The 22,610-nt window shown below is 35.1% G+C and overlaps 1 protein-coding gene across 8 annotated transcripts in view; it reads left to right on the forward strand.

Annotated features, from left to right (window-relative positions):
* The window catches only part of LOC120082424 (putative 3,4-dihydroxy-2-butanone kinase), a 66,996-nt gene extending 45,673 nt beyond the window's left edge, over nucleotides 1-21,323 (forward strand). For 5 of the 8 annotated variants that reach the window (XM_090316519.1, XM_039037587.2, XM_090316520.1 and 2 more), the window contains 6 exons: nucleotides 5,770-5,856; nucleotides 6,204-6,287; nucleotides 6,369-6,442; nucleotides 6,534-6,646; nucleotides 6,816-6,911; nucleotides 20,869-21,323. In XM_090316519.1, coding sequence (XP_090172645.1) covers nucleotides 5,770-5,856; nucleotides 6,204-6,287; nucleotides 6,369-6,442; nucleotides 6,534-6,646; nucleotides 6,816-6,911; nucleotides 20,869-20,997 — 583 coding nt within the window. In that variant the 3' untranslated portion in view covers nucleotides 20,998-21,323. The remainder of the gene's footprint in view (nucleotides 1-5,769; nucleotides 5,857-6,203; nucleotides 6,288-6,368; nucleotides 6,443-6,533; nucleotides 6,647-6,815; nucleotides 6,912-20,868) is intronic. The other 3 variants (XM_039037586.2, XM_039037585.2, XM_039037584.2) reach the window with 2 other exon arrangements.
* The last annotated feature ends 1,287 nt before the right edge of the window (nucleotides 21,324-22,610 follow it).

Here is a 22,610-nt window from a genome sequence, read left to right on the forward strand (position 1 = left end):
TCTAGACACTCAACAATCACTCAACGTTATCGAATTTTTTTCAAGTTTTCACTCTCTTCTTGAATTTAATCTAACTTAAAATAAGTATTATAGCAATTAATTAGACATTATATATGTATACATATATATATATATATATATGTATGTATGTATGTATGTATGTATATGTATATAATGTATCTTCAACGTATCCGTATTTTAGTTTTTTAGAAATTAACGTATCGCCGTATCGTATTGTATCCGTTTCATGTATCTGTGTCTGTGCTTCTTAGCGTCTTAACAAGTCCAAACCATTCAAGAACTAGAACAAAGGAAAACAAAGAAGTAAAAAGAAAACCAAAAAGGAGAAGCTGAAACAAAGGACACAGAGTCCGCGATTAAGCTGAAAAGATAAATGCTCGCCAATTCAGATTGAACTCTTGGATGCTGTAACTTTCAAAACGCTTAGAAAGGGTGCACCAAGATGAAGTGTTGCGCCAGGCGATTTCAAAACGATCCAACCATCCAAGGAATTTTTCATTGAACACCCTTTGATTCCTCTCAAACCATAATTCAGCCAGAATCGCCTTTACCGCATTAAACCAAAGTAAACGGAAGGATTTATTGAAGCACGTCCCACCTAAGAGTTGCTGCACATTTCCTTGAAAATCTTCGCTAAACATACAAGATAGATCGAAGATGGAAAACAAATTCCTCAAACACCTAACTGAATAAGGGCACGAAAAGAAAAGATGATGGGGATCTTCACCGTGTTGATGGCACAACAGGGAAAGACAGCTTGAAGGCAATTTGTGCTGAATAATTGATGCGGCATTCAAGTGACCAATCAACATAATCCAAATGAGAATGTTCACTCTTCATGGACTATTTGTCTTCCAAAGGGTTGTATACAACAATTTGTCCATAGGGGAAGATGGAGAGAGATGAGTTGTTAGAGACTTAACTGAAAATTTTCCATTGTCTACTAAAGACCATGACCTTTTTACAAAGGCATTAGATACTCTCCTTGTGGCAAGTTTGCCGACCAATTCCTCAAAGTCAAGCACTTCTTCTTCCTTTAACATGCAACGAAAAATAATTGACCAAGAGGTCAAGGAAGCATCCCAATGATCAGCTACGGATCCTTTTGGAAGTAAGGCAATTCTGAAGTGTCTTGGAAACATAATATGAAAAGGACCTCCGCTTCCCATAGATCTAACCAAAATGCAATTGAAAACCATTTCCCAACTTGAATTTAGCCAGAGCCTCCACTTTTAGCCAAGTTTTGGAAATACTTACCCAAGGGCTTCTCAGACTCCTACCATCTTTACTGGCCGTGTGCCAATTGAAAGAGTCTTTGCTATGAATGCTTCTAACCACCTTACACTAAAGCGAATCTTCTTCTTCGATATATCTCCACCCTCATTTAGCTAGAAGAGCTAAAATTTTTTCCTTGAATCCACCCAAGCTGAGATCTCCATCTACCAAGGATCTTTGAGTTGTTTCCCATTTCACCAAATGATTTATCTTGCTACCATTATGGCCCTCCCAAAAGAAGTTTCTTAGAATCCTTTCCAAGGTTGAAATGACACCTTTGGGCATTAGAAAAGTTGACATATAATGGGTGGGAAAATTATATAGAATTGATTTGCATAAGGTAGCTCTTCCTCCCCTTGAAAGATTAAACCTTTTCCATTTATCTAATTTTGCATGAACTTTATCTACCACCGGTTGCCAAAAAGAGGTTTGCTTTGGATACCCTATCAACGGTAAGCCAAGATAAATTAAGGGGAGATGTTTAGCCTGACAATTCTGGCTTGCAGCAGTGGTTAACAACTTGATCTCATCCACATTAATACCACATAAGGCCGATTTATCCCAATTTACTTTCTGACCAGAACACCATTCAAATAACTCAACTATTTACTTTAGCTTGGCAAGCATAATGCTGTCATACTTGCAAAATAATAAAGTATCATCCGCGAACTGGAGTATGGACGTGTATCTATTCTTTTCCCACCATAAAGCCTTCAATTAAACTGGAATGATAGAGTCTGTCCACTAAAGCGCTCAACACTTCACTAACAAGGAGGAATAGAAAAGGTGATAGGGGGTCACCCTGCCGTATTCCCCTTGTAGCTACCACTCTCCCCCTTGGTCTTCCATGAATGAATATTGAATATCTAGGGTTCTTGATGCAACCCATTATCCACACAATCCATCTTTGTTCAAACTTCTTATTTCTCATAACTTTTTCTATGAAATCCCAATCAACGCGGTCAAAAGCTTTCTCTAGATCTAACTTGAGAATCCACCCCTTCTTCTTTTTGGCCTGATAATCCTCCACCACTTCATTTGCTATAAGAATTGGGTCCAATATTTGTCTTCCTTCAATAAGAGCACTTTGGGACGGAGTAATGATAGTAGACATCATGTTTTTTAGCTCTCGGCAAGCATCTTGGCAATGACCTTATAAGTCAAAGTAGTTAAATTGATTGGCCCGAAGTCCTTCATAGCAACAACAATTTCCCTTTTTTTGTATTAAGCAAATGAAGTTTTCTTGTACACATGCATTTATTCTTCCATTTTTGTAGAATTCCTCAAATATGGATTGGAACCTCAACTTTACTAAGTCCCAATATTTCAATAGAAATTCAACCCTGAATCCATAGGGCCCAGGAGCTTTGCATTCTCCAAGATTCTTGATGGCTGCCTTGATTTGTGACTTTGAAAATTTGGCTGTAAGCAACAAATTCTGGTTAGAGGTGATACAAGGCCAATCAAAATTCAAAGGAATGTGTCTTCGACCTGAGCTTCTAAGGTATAAATTTTCATGAAAATCCAGACTTAATCTTTCAATTTCTCTAAATGTTTTAGTTGGCACACCATGATCGTTTACCAACTCAGTAATTAAATTTCTTCTTCTCCTTGTTGGAAGGAATCTGTGAAAGAAGCTCGTGTTTTCATCTCATGATCTTAACCAATTCAACTTACTTTTCTGAATTAAGTTAATTTCCTTTCACCTATAAAATGGCATTAGTTCAGCCTTCAAAGAGGATCTAATTCCATTTTCTGTGTTTGAAAGAAGAACCGATTCAGCAAGACATCCCATTTTTCAATTTCTTTTAACAATCCCTCTTCTTTTCTTTTTTGTTTCTTCTCAAAGTCAGCATACCATGCCTTAGTTGTTGTTTTCACCCTTCTCAATTTAACACTAAGAACAAAACCAGCCCACCCATCAGAATCGCAACTCATCCATGCTCTTTCAATGATTTTACCACATTCCTCGTTAAGCAGCCAACTACTACAAAATCTAAAAGGGGAGGGGCCTAAACTGAAAGAACCAGCTTCAATTAATAGAGGAAAATGATCGGAAAATATTCGGGCTTTCCTATTAACTCTCAAGCTGTCGAACTCCTCATCCCAAACTTTATTAATGAAAAACCGGTCAATTAAAGATCTTGCAATAAAATTTCCTTCTTCGGACCAAGTGAACCTGCCATTGCAAAGAGGGACTTCCAAGAGCTTAGCTTGATCTATAAAATCATTAAACCTCCTCATATTTTCAGTGTTTTTGCCAATTGGGAATCGCTCGTGAGCCCATCTTGTGACATTGAAGTCTCCACCGATGCACCAAGCTTCAATACAATAATCTGAAAGGGAAAGGAGCTCGGGCCAAACAAATTCCCTCTCCTTATAATCATTAGGTCCATACACATTTGTGATCCAACATGTCCTTTTACACAAAGTAATACACTTAACTGATAATGAATACCCACCTTTCAATGTTTCAACTACTGTTATCTTACTCATATCTCACATTGTCAATATACAACCTGACGTGCCAAAAGATTCCACAAATTCCCAGCCTATATCCTTGGACCTCCATATGGATTTGATAGAACTTACATCAAAATCTTCTTTCTTTGACTCTTGAATTAACACAAAAGCAGGATTATGCTTTTTCAAGAATCTTTTGAGAGCCAATCTCTTATTTGCATCTTTTAATCCTCCCGTGTTCCATGATACAATTTTCATTATTATTCGGTCAAGTTATAGAACTTTGCATCCGCTGTCAACAATCCAAGACAAGTCTACAATCGGGGACAAATGATTTCAAATGAGCTGGAATTTCGATGGACTGAACTAATGAGGGGCTAACATAAGCTTTTTTATCATCTATCTTTTCTTCCTCTGTCTGAAACAAGGCATTGAGGTCTGTTTCTAATGGCTCCATTTGTCTCGGCTCCTCAAAACCATCGTTTTTATCAAGACGATCAGCTTCTTCACTGCTTATGCTAAAAGGAGGTTCAAATATTGCCTCACCCTTACTTTTTGAAGTAAAGACTGGAGATTCGAGTTGGGCAAAGAAAAAACAGAGTGGTTAAATTGTGGAAGATGAGAGATCCGGATTTTGCTCTAATATTAGCTTAGCTCTGGATGTTTTCTTCTTAAAAAACTCCTTCGAACGCTTTCTTCTAATGAAATGCTTAGGGAATGACTTGAAAAGGTATGAGGAGCGTCTTACGTTTGAATGACATTTAGCCCTTACACGGGTCGCTCCAGTCACTGACTTGATGAAGGAGGAGATAACTGAGGAAGAAGTCGATTGGGAAGAAAAGGAGCTGCTTGAACTCTTTCCAGAGGACGTTTTGCTAGGTATTGAAATGGCAATTGAAAGAGGTGCCAACGACTCTGATGAAACAGGGGATAATGGTTTGCTATGGGAGGAGCTTGGATCGGCTGGAGTGGGGCCAAGTGCCGATTGGACTCCCTTGTTGGGTATGTCATCCGATTTGGGCTGCAAGAGGCCTAAATTTTCATTTACCATGTCATTAAATCTTGAATTCTGATTGGACATCAAATATGACTCGGCCATTATCTTCTCTTTTCTCTTACCAACCACCATATCTTTTAGATGATATAATCAAATTCCCCTTCATCCACAAGCTTAAGCTTTTGGGTCAATCGGTGATTTAAGATGGTATCAGAGAAAGTGATCCAAGGATGTTCTGTGTTCAAGCTCTTGCAACGTTGGTTCCTTTCCAATTAAAATTCATTTCCACTTGTTGGGTCTTCTTCATAATTCAAGCCCACAAGTGAAGGGGAATGTTAGATGATTTAATCAAATTCGCCTTCACCCACAAGCTTAAGCTTTTGGGTCAATCGGTGATTTAAAAGCATCTTTTCTTGCCCATAGTTTGTAGTTGGTAAATTTCCATTTCTTGCAAAATCTTGTCAAAATCTTCAAAATTTTCAAGTTTCTTCTCCTCTTGCGATTAGTGTCATCATGTGTGTTGTTCGCAATGAGTTAGTGTTATCAAGAGTTACTCGGCCTTTCACTAGTGGCAATCGATGTTGGCCTAGACAACCATTCTGATACCAAATTGATATAGCGAAAATGACCCAAAGAGAATTCCTCTCAAGAAGTCTAAAACTCCAAACTTTATTAATGATTCAAATTGTGAAATACATAGGAAAAGCCATCTATTTATATGGATTATTACAAATTGGGGGTAAAAGGGAATTAACCAAGTAATTCACCCAAATTAACCCTAATCCTTCCCACATCAAGGAATATTCCATCCTTTGATGCCTAACTTAGTAGTCTCTCACCACTCCCAATATTTTCAAAGCAGCGTGAAAAGATCTAGGGAACATAAGCTTCCAAGGCTTTCTGAAATCCAATTATTTGCCCCCAAAAGCTAATCTAGTGCCCCTTTTCCCAAGGCTACCTTAGGGGCTTGTACGGTGTGATCTACATCCAGGGGTTGAAGTGGCACTCTTCAGCTTGGACAGGTTTAGCCACAAGGAAGAAAATTGTAGAATGGGCCGTCATCGGCAGACAGAAGACTGTGAGTGTGAGGATCCACCCAGGTAACCTTTCAGTTCTTCAAAAACTCATGCTGACTGCCACCTTAGGGCATGCCTGTAGGGCCATCAACTCCCAAGTAGGTTCAAGTTTGTCTATAATTGTGAATAATTTATAATTTCATTTGTTTGCCATCACCTCTTGTTTACTCATGTGAATTGCCATTTGGATTCTGCTATTATCTGCTTTGCTTTCACGTACAATTAAAATTTTTACATACACTACTCTCCATTCCTTTAAACTTTATCTCAGTAACAAAATATTTGTTTGTAGATTCGGGTGATTTTCGTTCCAAACTAAGATTATATCATATTATCATCATTCTCACCACGTAGTTGTTACCCACTCTCAGCTATCCACTGAACGATGCTGCTGAGACAGTTAATGAAATTGGATCATCCATTAGAAGGGTTATGGGTGGAACTAGTGGGATCATGTAGTTACTTACCCTGCCTTTCTCAGTTTTATGGGTCTTCATCATTAGTTTAACATCCATTACATTTTTTTGTTCAAACAGATATACTATATTTTGTAAGGCAGCGTATACAAATTTGAAATCAGCCAGCCTAGATGACATCACCCCACAAAACTGTAAGATATCTTCACCTAGCAGTAGTCAGATTATCTTTTGGACTAATGTGCCTTTTATTTATTTGTTTGTTTTTATTTTATTTTTTATCAGGGGCCGAAGCATTAGAAGCTTCCATAGCTGCAGTTAGTAAGTATGGCGGGGCTACTGCTGGTTACCGAACATTACTTGATGCCCTCATTCCAGCATCTGAAGTTCTTAGGAAGGTAAAAATAATAATATCTTTCTGTAAGTTTTGTGTGACTGCTTCTAATTATTAAACATTAGCTGATGCCTGAATCCAACATAAAAAGTTCTTTTAAAGGTAAAAACAAATGATGCAACCCTCATAATCTTGTCTTATGATTTACCATACATTTCTACTTGGATATACAGAAGTTAGATGCTGGTGAAAATCCGATCACCGCTTTTATTCACTCATCTGAAGCAGCATTGGCTGGGGCTGAAGCAACGACAAAAATGCAGGCTCTGGTATCATCTCATTGCATTTAATTATCTGATTAGCTTTCTATATATTATAAGGGAATCATTTTGGACATTGAGTAGCGCTCCAACTGGCGATGGCATATAATCGATTCTTGTCCTTGAATCTTACCAAGCTAAAGCCTGAGACTTGGTCTCTTGTTGGGTTGTTCAAACCTCTTTTAGTTTTGTTCTGCTAAGATACCTACCATTTGCAATTTGCAAAGGAGAGGTTGGGCAGTTCAAACTCACCACAAGCTGTTACCTGTGTGGCTCTCTTTTTTGCATTTTGACACCCTCGAACTCATGATGATGCCACCTTGAACAAAGGTAGTTAATATATAGAGTTACACAATAAGTGCAAAGCATTAAAACAATGGGCTAGTAGACGCCATGGTTGTTTTTTGTTTCTTTTTTGGATAGCAAGAAAACAAAAAATAAAAAGGATACGTTTATGATAGAAGCAAAGAGATAAAACACCATTTTTTTAAAAAAAAAATTCAGATATTTCTTACAAAGACAGAATGGGAAGAATGGTCATGAAGCCTGTTGAATCAGAAAAAGTAAACTACTATTGGCTTACTGAACTAGAAATAGATAAGAGTTTGACAAGGATGTTGCTTTGGTAGGTACTGTACTGGTTGTTTGCTATTTAATGACGTAAACTATAACTTGAAACAGAAGAAAGCAGACAATGAGGTTATAATTCTTGCAGGACAAGGAAGTATGATATAGACGAGGACATCGAGAGACAAGTAATAAAAGGAAGTAGAACCAGACTCTACCAGAGTGAAGAGAAACTGAGAAGGAAATAATAAGAGCTAGAGAAAAATGAATGAGGGGGAGAGGCAGTAATGATAACTTGCAAGACCAGAAGAAAAATATCAACGCTAATAAAATTGTGGGGGTAAAAAATTTGGGAATAAAATTATTCTTCTTTTTCTTATTCATTATGTGCAATTAAGGTCTTTTTATATAAGAGAAAGACCATTTATAAAAAGGATAAGAATAAAAGGCAATAGTGGAAAAATATTTGACACTTAGTTTTTACACAATTATTCATATAGATTCCAACACTCTCCCTCAAACTGGTTCAAAGCTGTCTTCCATAACCAACTTGTCAATCAATCTATCAAATTGTTGTCTTGGCAAGCTTTTTGTCAGTACATCAACAATTTGCTCTGATGTAGGAAGATAAGGCATATATATTGTTTCCGCTTCAATCTTCTCCTTAATCAAATATTTATCAACCTCAAATGTTTTGTTCTATCATGTAGAACTGGATTATGGGCAATAGAGATTGCAACTTTATCGTCATAATAAATCCGTATATTGTCTTCAAAGAAATCTTCAATTCTTCGAATATTCTTTTGATCCATATATCCTCACAAATTCCATGAGCTAAAGCTCTAAATTCTGCTTCATCAGTACTTTTGGCTACTACATTCTGTTTTTTACTTCTCCAAGTAACCAAATTTCCTCCAACAAAGGAACAATAACCAGAGGTAGATCTTCAGTCTGTAGTATTTCTTGCCTAGTCTGCATCAGTATAAACTTCTATTTGAAAGTGATTTTGCTTTTTGAATAAGATACCTTTTCCAAGAGACTCTTTCAAATACCTCAAAATTCTGTAGGCGGCTTCAAAATGAGTTGGTTTAGGAGCATGCATAAACTGACTCACCATGCTCATGATATATGCAATATCAGGAAATAATTAATCTTCCAACAAGTCTCTAATAGCATTCCTTGCCCTTTATTTCTTCAACCTTTGCTACATGTACCTTTAGATTAGGTTCAATAGGGGTTTTTTTTGCAACCTTGCAACCAAGTAAGCCAATTTCTTTTAAGTAAGTAAAAAACATACTTCCTTTGATTAATTGGTGTAAACCAAAGACTGATTTTTATTGGAAATGAAAAACTCTCTCTCCAAGGGGGGAAGGTTATATCTATTTATAGGAAAAGTTTATTGCAAGCCGTTATCAAAACAACTAACAATCTGTCCAACTAATAATTAACAAGCTGTCTAACTAAACTTTAAAACAGAAATTGTAAACAACTAACAATTATCAGCTTTAGCAAACTAGCTGTACATCATATTCCACCCCCCTAGGACTGAACTCGTCCTCAAGGACTTCTATTCTGCCAAGCATAAGTCATCTGGAACAAAGTATGGCTTCAGGTCTATGATGTTGAAAACAGGGTTTATGTGTAAGTCATTTGGTAGTTTTATTCTGTTATTGTTTGATCCATATTTTTCTAGTACTTTGAATGGCCCCATTTGTCTGTCTTTCAACTTGTCCTAGGTTCCCGTAGTTAACATTGTCTTTCGAAATGGATTATTACTATATCTCCTATTTGGAATTCAACTACTCTTCCTGACTTGTCTCTTGCTTCTTTATATGATGAAGTACTTTTTTGCAAGTGATCATGTACTTTATGTAATTTCTCTATTCTTTTGGTCATATTTTTAGCTTCAATGCCAACGTCTACACAAGTAGGTAGATTTGCAAGATCAAATGTTAATCAAGGGGTTGAAGTATATACTATCTTGAATGGGCATTTTCCGTTGATCTATTCTTCATATCGTTGAAAGCGAATTCAACTTGTATGAGGGACATATCCCACTGTTTTGGTCTTTGAACCACTCGAGTACCAGATTAAATTTCCCAAAGTTCTATTAATGACCTCCATCTGGCCGTAAGTTTGAGGATGGGATGTGGTACTAAATTTTATAGTAGTGTTGAACTTCTTTCATAAGGTATGCCAAAAATGGCTAAGGAATTTCACATCTCAGTCGGAGACAAATGATTTGGGAACTCCATGAAGTCGGACTACCTCTCGGAAGAAGATGTTGGCTATATACACTGCATCACTCGTCTTACAAGCAAGGAAGTGGGCAATTTCATTAAAACAGTCTATTATGACCATGACGACATCAAATCCTCTTTGTGTTTCAAGTAACCCGAGCACAAAGTCAATGGATAAGTCTTCCCAAATAGTTGTAGGTATAGGCAAAGGAGTATATAGGCTAGTGTTTGAGCTAGTGCCTTTAGCCCTTTGGAAAATAGGATATTTTCTCACAAAATCATCCGTAATACATAGTTGCTCTCCTTTAAATAGGAATCCATCCACAATGTGAAAGTCTTAAGTGTGTAAAAAGTTAGTACATTTGTAAAAATTTCTAAAAAAATCCTCATCTTCTTCCTATAATTCTGTGAGGTGGGAAAAGGCCGTCACTTTTGTGGCTAAAACAATGAGTAATAGTAACTCGGTTACCGAGTTTCAAAAAAACAGAGGTCACCAGAGTTTTGGATTAAAAAAAACAATGAAGTCCTCAAGGAAGATTTCAGGAAATTATGGGTAGTAACTCGGTTATTTGAATTCAACAATTGGTATGAAGTCTCAAAGGAAGTAATGCTTTGGGCCAATTCTAAAGTTTTGATCAATCCTCTCTCAGCAGAATCAGCTTTGATAAAGCTAGAAAAAGGGAATTTGGAAGAATTAGTTGTAAAACAAGGAGAGTGGCGGAGGATAGGACAACTTCATTTGAAATTTGAAAGGTGGAATACTACCTTACATAGTCGTCCAAGGTCAAGTAAAGGTTATGGGGGTTGGATATCCATTAAAAATCTGCCATTAGAATTCTGGTGCAAGCAAATTTTTGAAGCTATCGGCTCATATTTTGGAGGATTAGAAGCCATTGCTTTAGAAACACTAAATTTTCTTAATGTGACTGAAGCTAGAATTCAAGTAAAGAAGAACTTTTGTGGATTTTTGCCGGCTACCATCGAAATTTCAGATGAAAACAGGGGGAGTATTTTCTTACATTTTGGTGATATTGAATTTTTGGATCCTCCAGATAAGGTTAAGAAGTTTTTTAATGAAAAAGACCTTTCAAATTCGGTAGATATAGCTCGTATGAATCAAGTTTTGTTTGATGAAGGTCTTTTGAATTCAAATAAGTACGAAGATTGGTCCTTCTTAAACTCAGCAGTCAATAATTCGAATTTCTCTAGAAATCCCCTGTTTTCAAAAGCTTTGATGACGCCAGCAGAGGAAAATATTAACAGTCTTTCGGATAAGGAAGATCAGGAGTCTTCTCAGCCAAAAAATTTGTTTCAAGAGTCTTTTTAGATGGAAGAAAATGTGGTAATACCGTTGGAATGTGGACCTTGGTTTATAGTTCTCAGTGTTCAACTTCTTGATTCCTCAAACAACTTGAAGGTCTCCCATCATCTTGTAGTGATGAATGCACTCCACGAGTAGTTGTCCCCCAAACAACAAGCTTCACAGTCCCATATTGTACTCAATCTTCAGAAGCTCCCCCACAGTAAGTTATGCTAGCCTTGGCTCTGATACCACGTGTTGAAGAAATTGGCAGAAAAGGAAGAGAGACAAATCTCTTTGAAAGAAAGAAACTTTTATTAAAAATGTACAAAAATGGAAGAAACTTTTATTTAAAAATGTATAAAAATAGACAGTTTTGAGAGAATACTTTTTCACTTTCTCTAAACACATACTCACTTTTTCACTCTAGGTTTCTCTCTAAATGATGTAGCCTAAGTAACCTGTAGGAGTAATACTCCAAGAACTAAGCTTGTGAATCTTTTATTAAAATGATGATGTGTTTGATACAAAAGGGAAAACTCCTATTTATAGAGTTTATTATAAGTTAGAGGGAGGGGGGAAGGGTAAAAAAGGAATTAACCTATAATTATCCAATTAACCCCATTCTTCCTACATCACCGACTCTCTCGCTTTTCTTGGCTCACATATGGTGTCACATCTCCTATTTATAGGCATGAGATTCTTGGAGTTCAAATAAAATGATCTCTCTAGGTTGTTTTTGGATTCTATTAATATTCAAGATATTTCTTGGATTATTCTTATATAGAGGAATTCTTAAAATTCCTTGAACCTAAAGAAAGTTTAAGACACTTCTTGATCTTTATTTTTGTGGTATTTATTTACAATTTACATATATCAACATAATTCTAGAAAATCTTAATTTACACATTCATGTCATTTTGTAAATACTTCAAAAACTTTCTATATTAGTTAGTGTTGCTTTATATTTTACCATCCAATGCCCAAATGTGGGAATCATCATTAGCCTCCACTTTCTTCCCAACCAATAATTGAAGAAGCTAACCAAACTCGAGAATATCATAATCTTTCAATAATCTTTTGAATGAAATATCCCATGACAAAGTTCCAATATCCCAATGGTAAAAAACTGACCCCTTGGGCAGCAAAGCAATTCTATAAAGTTGATGAAAATGCAAGTATAGTGCACAATTATCAGTCCAAAGATCTTTCCAAAAAGAAATTTTTTTACCATTACGCAACTTAGAAACAACCAAAGCTTCCCCTTGCAGCCAAGCTTTAGAAATACTGATCCATGGACTTCGAAGGCACATGCCAAACTTTCCGACTGTGTACCAAGAAAATGGGTCCTTACCGTGTATGCCTTTGACCACTCTATGCCATAAGGAATCAAACTCATGATGAAATCTCCACCCCCGTTTTGCCAAAAGTGCCAAATTTCGATTCCTTAAGCCACCAAATGAGACCACCAACCTTAAGAGATTTTTTTTTCTTGAAATAGGAAACAAACCTCTTCATTAAGATAATGAAATGACACAATGCAGAGTGAGTGATAGTACAATGAAGAGACAAGACTAAAACGAACGGATCAGCAAGTGCACCCGGACATCTCAACTAGGTTGACACTTCCTTAGCACTCTCATTACATCCAATAAAATAAGAACTAACCAATAACAAAGTTTCAAAAACAGCTTGGAACCAGTATAATGCCAGACTAAAACAAAACAGAAGTTTGGAACTAATACAATGACAAAATAGCAGCTTAGTACAACCAACAAAAATACTAAACAAGATCAACTAATTTTAAATTACGAATGAGGGAAGATGGAGGCTTCCAATTTAGACTGATTTCTTAGATGGAGAAATCTTCGAAAGCTTTGGAGAGGGAACACCACGAGGAAGCATTAAGCCGAGCCATCTCAAAACGTATCGTCCAAGGGAAAACTTTATTATGAAAAACTCTTGATTTCTTTCAAACCACAGTTCAGCTAACAAAGCTTTTACGACGTTAGTCTAAATCAATCTTGGTTTTTCTTTAAACTTAGGGCCGATCAACAGTTGGAAAACATGATCCTTGAAAACATTACCAAAATTCCATCTAAGGTTGAAACAATCAAACAAATGGTGCCAACAATTTTCAGCATAACCGCAATTGAAATGCAAATGTTGTAGATCTTCTGAATCTGCCAAGCAAAGAGGACAAACTTGTGGAGATAGATTGTGAGAGGTGAGCTTCATTTGCATTACAGTTGCACAATTGAGAAGTCAATTTAGTATTATCCAAACCGTGATATTAATCCTCTAGGAGCTTTTAGTTTTCCACAATGCATTTTCCAATCGTATCCCAAATGGGGAAGCCGTGGAAAGATGTGTGACAAGAGATTTTACCGAGAATGTTCAATTCGCTTTTAACTCCCAGTTACGTTTATCAAGATTTGTCGTGATTGATTTTGCTGCTATAAGCCAATGAGAATTTGGAAATCATCTATTTCTTCCTCTTGAGTAATCTATGAAAATTAATAAACCAAGAGGCGAGTTGGGAGTCCCAAAATTCATGGACAACACCATTCGGATTCAAGGAAATTCTGTATAGTCTTTTAGAGGAATTTTATCCACCCAAGAGTCATGCCAGATTGGAGTTCTTCTACCATTACCAATTTTGTATATAGCCCGTGCTTCAACTTTTAACCAAGTCCTTGATATACTAATCCAAGGACTACAAAGGCTGCAAGTAACTTTTCCATTGGTATGCCACCCAAACAAGTTTTTGCCATGGATACTTGTTACAACTTTGCTCCGTAGGGAGTTCTCTTCATTGATAAGTTTCCACCACCACTTAGTTAAAAAGGTTAAATTCTTAATTTTAGGCCTCCAATATCGAGACCACCATCTTCTTGTGTTCGGTAACTAAATCCTATTTGATTAAGTGATTTAATTTGCCCCCTAAATGGCTTTTCAGAAGAAATTCCTCATTAATTACTCAACAATTAGTCATCTTTTCCGGCATAAAAAATTGGACATGTAGTAAGTAGGGATATGCAAAAGGACGGACTTACATAGGGTGGTACGACCTTCTTTGGAGAGTCCATATCTCTTCCATTTATCCAACTTGCCTTAGATTTTTTATCAATCATCAGTTGCCAAAAGGCGACTTGTTTGGGATAACCCCCTAAAGGTAGGGCAAGATACATAAAAGGTGAGCAGCCTTGCAATTCAACCTGGACGCCCTTGTATACAGCTTGCTTTCGTCAATGTTAATGCCGCATAAAGCAAATTTTATCAATAATTGGCTTACAGATGTAACTTTCTTGAGATATCCACCCAAACGAAAATCAAGGTAGAGAAAGGAAGCGAATCAACCTTACAATGCATGCAAGATGTGGACAACAGCTTGTCTTCATCAAGATTTAAACCACACAATGCTGATTTTTCTCGGTTTACCTTCTAATCCGAACATCATTCAAAGAGCTCAGTAATCTTAAGGAATGCATCCACCATCTTGTCATCATACATGCAAAAAATAAGTGTCATCTGCGACTTGAAGGATAGGATCATGTACCTTCCCACTACAAAGCCCTTGAAGATTCCCTTCTCAAATATTGAAATTTTATGTTAGGAAAGGCATATAGATTTTTAGAAATTTATATTTCTTATGCACCCTTTATCGTAGGATGCACTTCAAAATTGTAATAAATCAATATTATGAACAATCCTTAGACAAACATACAACCAGCTATTTAGATTTTATGTTTTTCCCTAAATCTTTAGATGTTCCATCGTCTTCACCATTTATTAACTCTGATGCTAAATCATTTATTAGTATAAGGAGTAAGGAATTGGAAATTGATCAGAAAATTTGTGAGAATGATCATCTTGAACAATCCTTGGCTCTTTCATGAAATCCAAATTTGATAGAAATTTCATTCAAAAAGTGATCCTTAAACAAACATACAACCAGCTATTTATAGTTTGAAACTAGACGACAAGGTTATAACAAATAACCTTCCTATAATAAAGGACTTACGACTTAAAACAGAAAATAGTTTTGTAACTTAAAAAAATGTATTTTCTCACTTATTTCTCTTGGGAGGAAATGTTTTCTTAAATAGAAGAAGCACCTTATTACAAATAAGGAAAAAAAATAAAATACAGTAAGCAAATATAGTACAATAAATACAATGAAGATATTATAAAAAAAAAAGTAATAATAATCAACACTCCCCCTCAAGCTGGTTTGAAGATATCATTAATGGCCAACTTGTCAATCAAATTGTTGAATTGCCACTTTGGAAGACCTTTAGTTAACATATCTACAATTGTTCTGTTGTTGGAAGATAGGGAATACATATTATTCCTGCATCAATCTTCTCTTTTATGAAGTGTTTATCAACTTCAATATGTTTCGTTCTATCATAAAAGACTGGATTGTAGGTAATGGAAATTGCTGACTTGTTATCATAATAAATATGCATGGGCATCGTTTGAGAAAATTTTAATTCTTCCAATAGTCTTTCTATCTATATGCCCTCCCAAATACCATGAGCTAATGCCCTAAATTCTGCTTCAACACTACTCCTTGCAACCACACTTTGTTTTTTACTTTGCTAAGTAATTAGATTTCCTCCAATGAAGAACCAATAATTTAAAGTGAATCTTCCATCAGTCGTGTTGCCTGCCCAATTAGCATTAGTGTAAACTTCAACATGGAGGTGATCATGCTTCTTAAACAATATGCCTTTTTCTGGAGTACCTTTCAAATATTTGAAGATTTTATAAATTGCTTCAAAGTGAACTGATCCGGGAGCATGCATGAATTGGCTTACCATACTGACTGCAAAAGTGATATCAGGATGTGTGTGGGAGAGGTATATGAGTCTCTGCACAAATCTCTGGTACTTTTCTTTTTCTTTTACCTCTTGTTCAGTTACAACTATCAATTTTAAATTCTGCTTCTACTATCTTGCAACCGAGTAAACCTGTCTCGTTCAGTAGATCAAGAATCTACTTTTGGTTGACAAGAATGCTACTTTTGGACCTGACAAACTCCATGCTTAGAAAATACTGTAAGGTTCCCAGGTCCTTGATTTGGAAATTATTAGCAAGTTTTTTCTTCAAGATATTCAATCTTGTCTCATCAGTACCTGTAAGTATGATATCATCAACATACATCATGAAAACAATCTTGCTATTTCTAGTATGTTTATAGAACATAGTATGATCAGCTTGACTTTGACTGAATCCATAGCTCGTGACTGCCTTTCCAAAACGTTCAAACCATGCTCTAGGAGACTATTTAAGGCCGTATAATAATTTCTTTAACTTGCACACTTTGTTAACCCTGAGATCCACCTTAGAACCAGGTGGAAAGTTCATAAATACCTCTTTTTCAAGATTCCATTGAGAAAGATACTCTTAACATCAAGTTGATAAAGATGCCAATCAAAATTAACTGCAACAAACAACAAAATTCTGATAGAATTAATTTTAGTAATTGAAGCAAATGTTTCTTGATAATCAATTCTATAGGTTTGAGTGAACCACTTTACAATGAACACCCATTTGCATCCCATTGTTTTCTTATCTTTTGGTAGTTCAACTATGTCCCACGTGCAATTCTGTTTCAATGCATTCATCTCTTCAATCACTATTAATTTCCAATTTAAATCATTTAGGGTCTCCTGTATATTCCTTGGAACAAATATGTTGGTTATTTTTTTATGTGAAAGTCTTATGACAATTAAACAATCTATGACAAGGAAGAAAGTTTGCAATGGGATATTTGGTACATTTACGGGTATCTTTCCTATGAGCAAGTGGAATATCAAGATCAGAGACATCAAGTAAAGGATTATGAGGAGATGAAGAACTAAGAGGAATAGGTGTCTAATACTTGGATCTTCATAATCATTCATCAGAGCATTAGTTTGGTTCTGATCTCGATCCTTTTGAGTCAAGTTTCTTCTAGTATAAACTTGAAGTTTAGGATTTTGACTTGTTGAGTCAGTTTGTTGTGTTTCTCTCCCTGAAGAACTTTCCATACTTGGCATCAAAGGACTAGAACTCATAATTTCAAAACCAATGATATTTGGGAGATGTGAAGTATCCCAAAAATTATCTTCAAGGTTAGATGTCTCCCTCTGAAGAGGAACAAAACATTTGTAAGCCTTCTTATGAGAGGCATAGCCTACAAAAATGCATTTAACGACTTGATGATCAAATTTAGTTTGAGAAAAGGTAGAAGTATGAACATAAGCAGTACACCCAAATAATTTTACTGGTAAATCAGAGAACAAACGAACAGTAGGAAAAAGCTCTTTGAAGTGATTTAGAGGAGTTATAAAATTCAAAACCTTAGACGATATTTGATTTGGGTATGTAGCTGTAAGGATTGCATCACCCCACAAATATTTTGGAACACGTATAGAAAACATAAGAGCACAAGCAACTTCAAGTAAGTGTCTATTTTTTCTCTCAGCAATGCCCTTTTGTTGAGGAGTGTTGCGACATGTAGTTTGATGAAAAATACTCTTATCTTGAAAAAAATTGGTTAATTATTCGTTGAAATATTCAGTGAAATTATCAGAATGAAAGAATGCAAATTAATTTGATATTGAGTCTCAATCATATTGTAAAACCATAACTTTTGACTTTTTTGTTAACGAATAAAGTCAAATTAAACGAATGTGAGCATCTATAAAGGTAACAAAACACACTTAGCACTATGAGTTAAAATTTTAGACGAACTCAAAACATTAGTATGAATTAAGGAAAAATGTGATGAAACATTGTAAGGTTTAGGCAACTAAGTGAATCGATGATGTTTGACAAAAATGGAACTTTCACATTGAAGAAATTTGGATGTTCTAATCTACGATGTCAAAGCATTATAGTTTCTTTAACAGAAGGAGAACATATATTATTCAAGTCCTGAACTTCTTTATGACTAGCCGAAACTTCACAAAGTGATAAAGACTATCAATCAACCTAGCACGTCCAATCGTCTCCCTCAAGTTCGGATCCTAAAAGATACAATGGGAGTCAAAGAAGGTAACACAACATTTAGCATCCTTTGAGATTTTACTAACAGATAATAAATTACATGCTAATTCGGGAACATGAAGGACATAATGTAAAGTAGTGGTTTTCCTGCAATATATGTGAAGCTACCATCGACAATACAAATTTTTTCATTAGAGTACAAGAGAGTAAGATTAAAATAAACACGAAAAACTAGTCATATGGTCAGAAGCTCTGGAAACTATAAGGAGAAGAATTAAGGCAAGAGAGAGCTTGGGGACAATTACTTGATTGTGCCAAGGAAACACTAGGATTACCAGATGAAGAATTAGTCTTTAGTAGCTTTAGAATTTGGTCAATTTGCTCTTTATTGAACGGGCTAGATTCAACAACAATGATAGTAGAGTTATGGAAATTACGCTCGCCTGGCTTCAAACATTATCAAGTTTTCCATGAAGTTTCCAAACAAGTTTTACATGTATGACGAAGCTTATTACAATAGTCACACAAGACATGAGATTTTTCATGCATTTTGTGAGACTGATTAGAAGCCTTCATTTCAGTACTTTCAATTGCCAACGCAAAACTTTCGACTAAATGTACATGTATTTTTCCAACCATAACATTTCTGCGGCTTTCTTCCATGTGAACTTTAGAAAAAATATCATTAATAGTTGGAAGAGTAGTTTTTCTAAGGATTCTGTTTCTTACCTCATCAAACTTCAACATTGAGGCCAACAAGAAATTTATAAATATGGTCATCCTCTATAGTTTTCTTGTAGTGCTTTTGATCCTTTGTAGACTTCCATTTATACATATCGAAGAGGACGGGGTCTTGCCAAATCCTTTTTAAGGAATAAAAATATTGCGTAATTGAGTTACTTCCCTGTCGTATATCACCCAATTTAAGGTTCAACTCAAGCACTTGTGACTGATTACCTAGATCGGAATACATCTGAGTCATACTATCCCATAATTCCTTGGTAGTAGAGTAACACATATAGTTACAACTTATGTCTTCAATCATGGAATTTACGAGCCAAGTCATAATCTTGGAATTTTCAACATCACACCATCATTTGGATTTGGGGCGGTTTTCTCTCTCGTATTGTAGCCATTTTTTCCTTGTCTACGAATATACAACCACATTTTGTGACCAACGAAGAAAGTTATCTCCATTAAGTCAGATGGTGTTTATTTGGATAGTGGGGCTATTGGAACGGATATGATTGTCGACATTAGCCATAGATGACTTAGTACCTGACATAGCTGAAGCAACAAAGGTCAAAAAGAGGAGAGAAAATAGATCTAAAAAGAAAAAATGGACAAATCAAACTTGTCAATGGCAGAAAATGGCGGTAGATAGTAGCAAATGGTGGCGATCAAAGGCAGAAAATGGCGGTAGATGCTTCAAATAGGGACAACTGGCAATGACCACTCACAAACAACCATCGATAACCAAAAAAATAGTGAGCAATGACCAACAAATGCAAAAAATTTAAAAAATCGTAAATTTTTCGACGAGATGTGATCGATGGTGGCGAGCGATCAGAAATGAAACGACAGGTAGTGATGATGCACAAGGCTGCGATAGAGGGTAAGAATTTTAGGGTTTCTAAAAATAGGATTTTTAGGGTTTCAAACAATGGACTGCTTTGATACCATGAAAAAAATATATTTTCTCACTTATTTCTCTGATGAGAAAAGTGTTTTAGGAAAGAGTTCCTTAAATGGGTAAGAATCATTACAGGGTTTCTAAAAATAGGATTTTTAGGGTTTCAAACAATGGACTGCTTTGATACCATGAAAAAAATATATTTTCTCACTTATTTCTCTGATGAGAAAAGTGTTTTAGGAAAGAGTTCCTTAAATGGAAAAAACACCTCATTACAAATAAGAAAAAAAATAAAATACAATAAGAAAATATAACACTAAATATAACAGAGATATTAACAAAAAAAAAAAAAAAAAGGAAATAATCAACCATTACTAATAACTAAAGTACAAAAACTCAAGAACTAAATACATTTGCCCAAGAATATAATTTAACTAGCCCAAGAATAGCAAAAATCGCACAAGATGTACACTATTTTAGCTTCCCCTCTAAAATCAATAAACCAAGGGAGATTAGAAGATAAAAGATGTGTGTACGCTATTTCAAATGGGGACTTCCTTGTTGATTTATTCTCAAAATGATTGAATGCTTTTAGATGATATGATATTAAATTTGCTTTCACCTAACAGCTTAAGCTTTTGGGTCAAGTGATAATTTAAGATAGATATCATAACAGGTGGTCCAAAGAGATCATGTGTTCAAACCCTTTCAATGTTATTTCCTCTCTAATTAATATTGATTTCACTTGTGGGGTCTTTTTCATATTTCAAGCCCACAAGTGAGAGAGAGTGTTAGATGATATGATATTAAATTTAGCTTCACCCGTCAACTTAAGTGAGAGAGAGTGTTAGATGATATGATATTAAATTTAGCTTCACTCATCAATTTAAGTGAGAGGGAGTGTTAGATAATATGTTATTAAATCTAGCTTGATCCATCAACTTAAGTGAGGGGGTGTTAAATGTAACTTTTGGGTCAATTGATGATTGCCAAGGTAGAAAAAGGGAAAGTTTTCATGTGAAATTCAATAAAATATCTACATTGACGAGAACTTGAAAAATAAAAACAGATTCCAGCTACTTGTAATTTTATTGTTAAGCAGATATCCTTGGATATATTTTCTAAGAAGGGTATTTGATTGAAATGACGGATATCATCTCTAGCGTGTTTCGTAGACAATTGTAGATCTTTTCTTCCATGCTTACGAGTTTCGGATGGCTTGTACAGGCTGGCCGTTCGTCATATGTACTTGGGGAAATCCTCGCAGCAGTTCCAGATCCGGGTGCAATGGCCGCAGCAGCATGGTATAGAGCTGCGGCTTTGGCGGTCATGGACAGATGCCAGGCTGCTTCATGAGCAAATACATCATGTTTTGATATCTGCATCTTTTAACCTGCAGATTTGACTGTTGTAATTATATATATATATATATATATATATATATATATATATATATATATACACACACGCATATATATATATATATATATTAGGGCTTTCCGCTTATGCATTTTTTAAAACTTTTTTTAAATTATTTTTTAATATTATTTTTGCATAATGCTGAGAAAGCAAATTCATCTGGGGAGAGAGATTATCGTAAATCATCTACTCCAGAAAAATCAGGTGCTTGAACATGTTGAATGTATTTTGAACTTATAAAACTTTTATCAGGTTGCTTAGAGCATTCTCTCTATAATTTTAATTTAAAATTTTAAAATAATATTTAATCGTCCAAAAGTCAAAATAATGCATAAGTTTTTACTATCAACTTCGAAGTCATGCATGATATAACGTCGTAAATTAAATAACATAATTCACGTTGAGCATACATTTCAAAGTTCAAAATTGTAAGAAACTTATGCTAGGTTTTTAAAATAGTAAAAATAAAAATGATTGAATTCTATTTACCCCTCTGGGTTAAATTGCTTAACTCTTTATTTTATTCTACTTTTCTATTTATCCCTCCTAAATTTTTTTCTTCAATTAGCTCTTTTATCTAAAATTTCTTCCCCATTCTTTGTATCTCACTAAAATTCTCTTTTAAACGTTTCTTTAGAATACCTTTCTCATATGAATGGTTTATTCATCCACTCGTTCACAGTTTATTTTAGTATCTTGTGGCCTCATGCTGTCGTGAGAAGTCTTAATATTGATATAAATTTGTTTCACCAAAATTTAAATTTAAACTAGAATGGATAAAATTTTAAATTTGAAGATAATGATGCTATCTTCTCATTAACAAAAATAAGTTTTTAAATTCTCAAGCTTTATTCTCTCTTGTAAAAGAAACCATTTATAATTATTTTACAAACTCTTACCATTTTAGCAAATTATAAGTTTTATATTCGTGAAACCAATTGAGAATTATGTTCATACGATTTATTTGGATATTTGAGATTTCAAAAAACTTGTGCACATATGCAACTGTTTACCATTGAAAGTGGTTAATGTTTTCTTGGTTTAGCATAATTGAATTTCAAGGAATTTATGTTTATGTAAGACTTTAGGTATAGTGACTTATTTGTATTATTAGAGCTCATGAAAGGTAAATGTCTAGAAACCTTAGTCGTTTGGCAAAAGTTTAAAGTTATTTAGTACGAAATCAAGTATTTATGAATTTTAGAAATGGTTCGCTTTTTCAATTGAGAATTCATGGATACATAACAGAAGGAAATTGAAAGTAAACATAGGCTATTTTATCATTATAAGTATATTAATGTAAGTTGGAGAGAGAATGAACAAAAGGGAATAGTTGACCTATGCTTGACTCCATAGAAAACCGTGGTTAATTATTCATAAATCATCATAGAGGGAAATTGAAGTTTGGTGTTAAATTAAGTGATGGAATTCTTTAATTGGTGATTCAAAATTCTTATACCTTGGTTAAATTATTATTTTGCCAATTGGTGATCGAAATGTGACGCGACCGAAAAATCCTCGCCTCAATAGTATGATGGGTGATTGTTCTG

Source organism: Benincasa hispida, chromosome 8, assembly GCF_027475165.1.
Source record: "Benincasa hispida cultivar pf3 chromosome 8, pf3_genome.v1.1, whole genome shotgun sequence".
NCBI classification, from domain to species: Eukaryota; Viridiplantae; Streptophyta; class Magnoliopsida; order Cucurbitales; family Cucurbitaceae; genus Benincasa; species Benincasa hispida.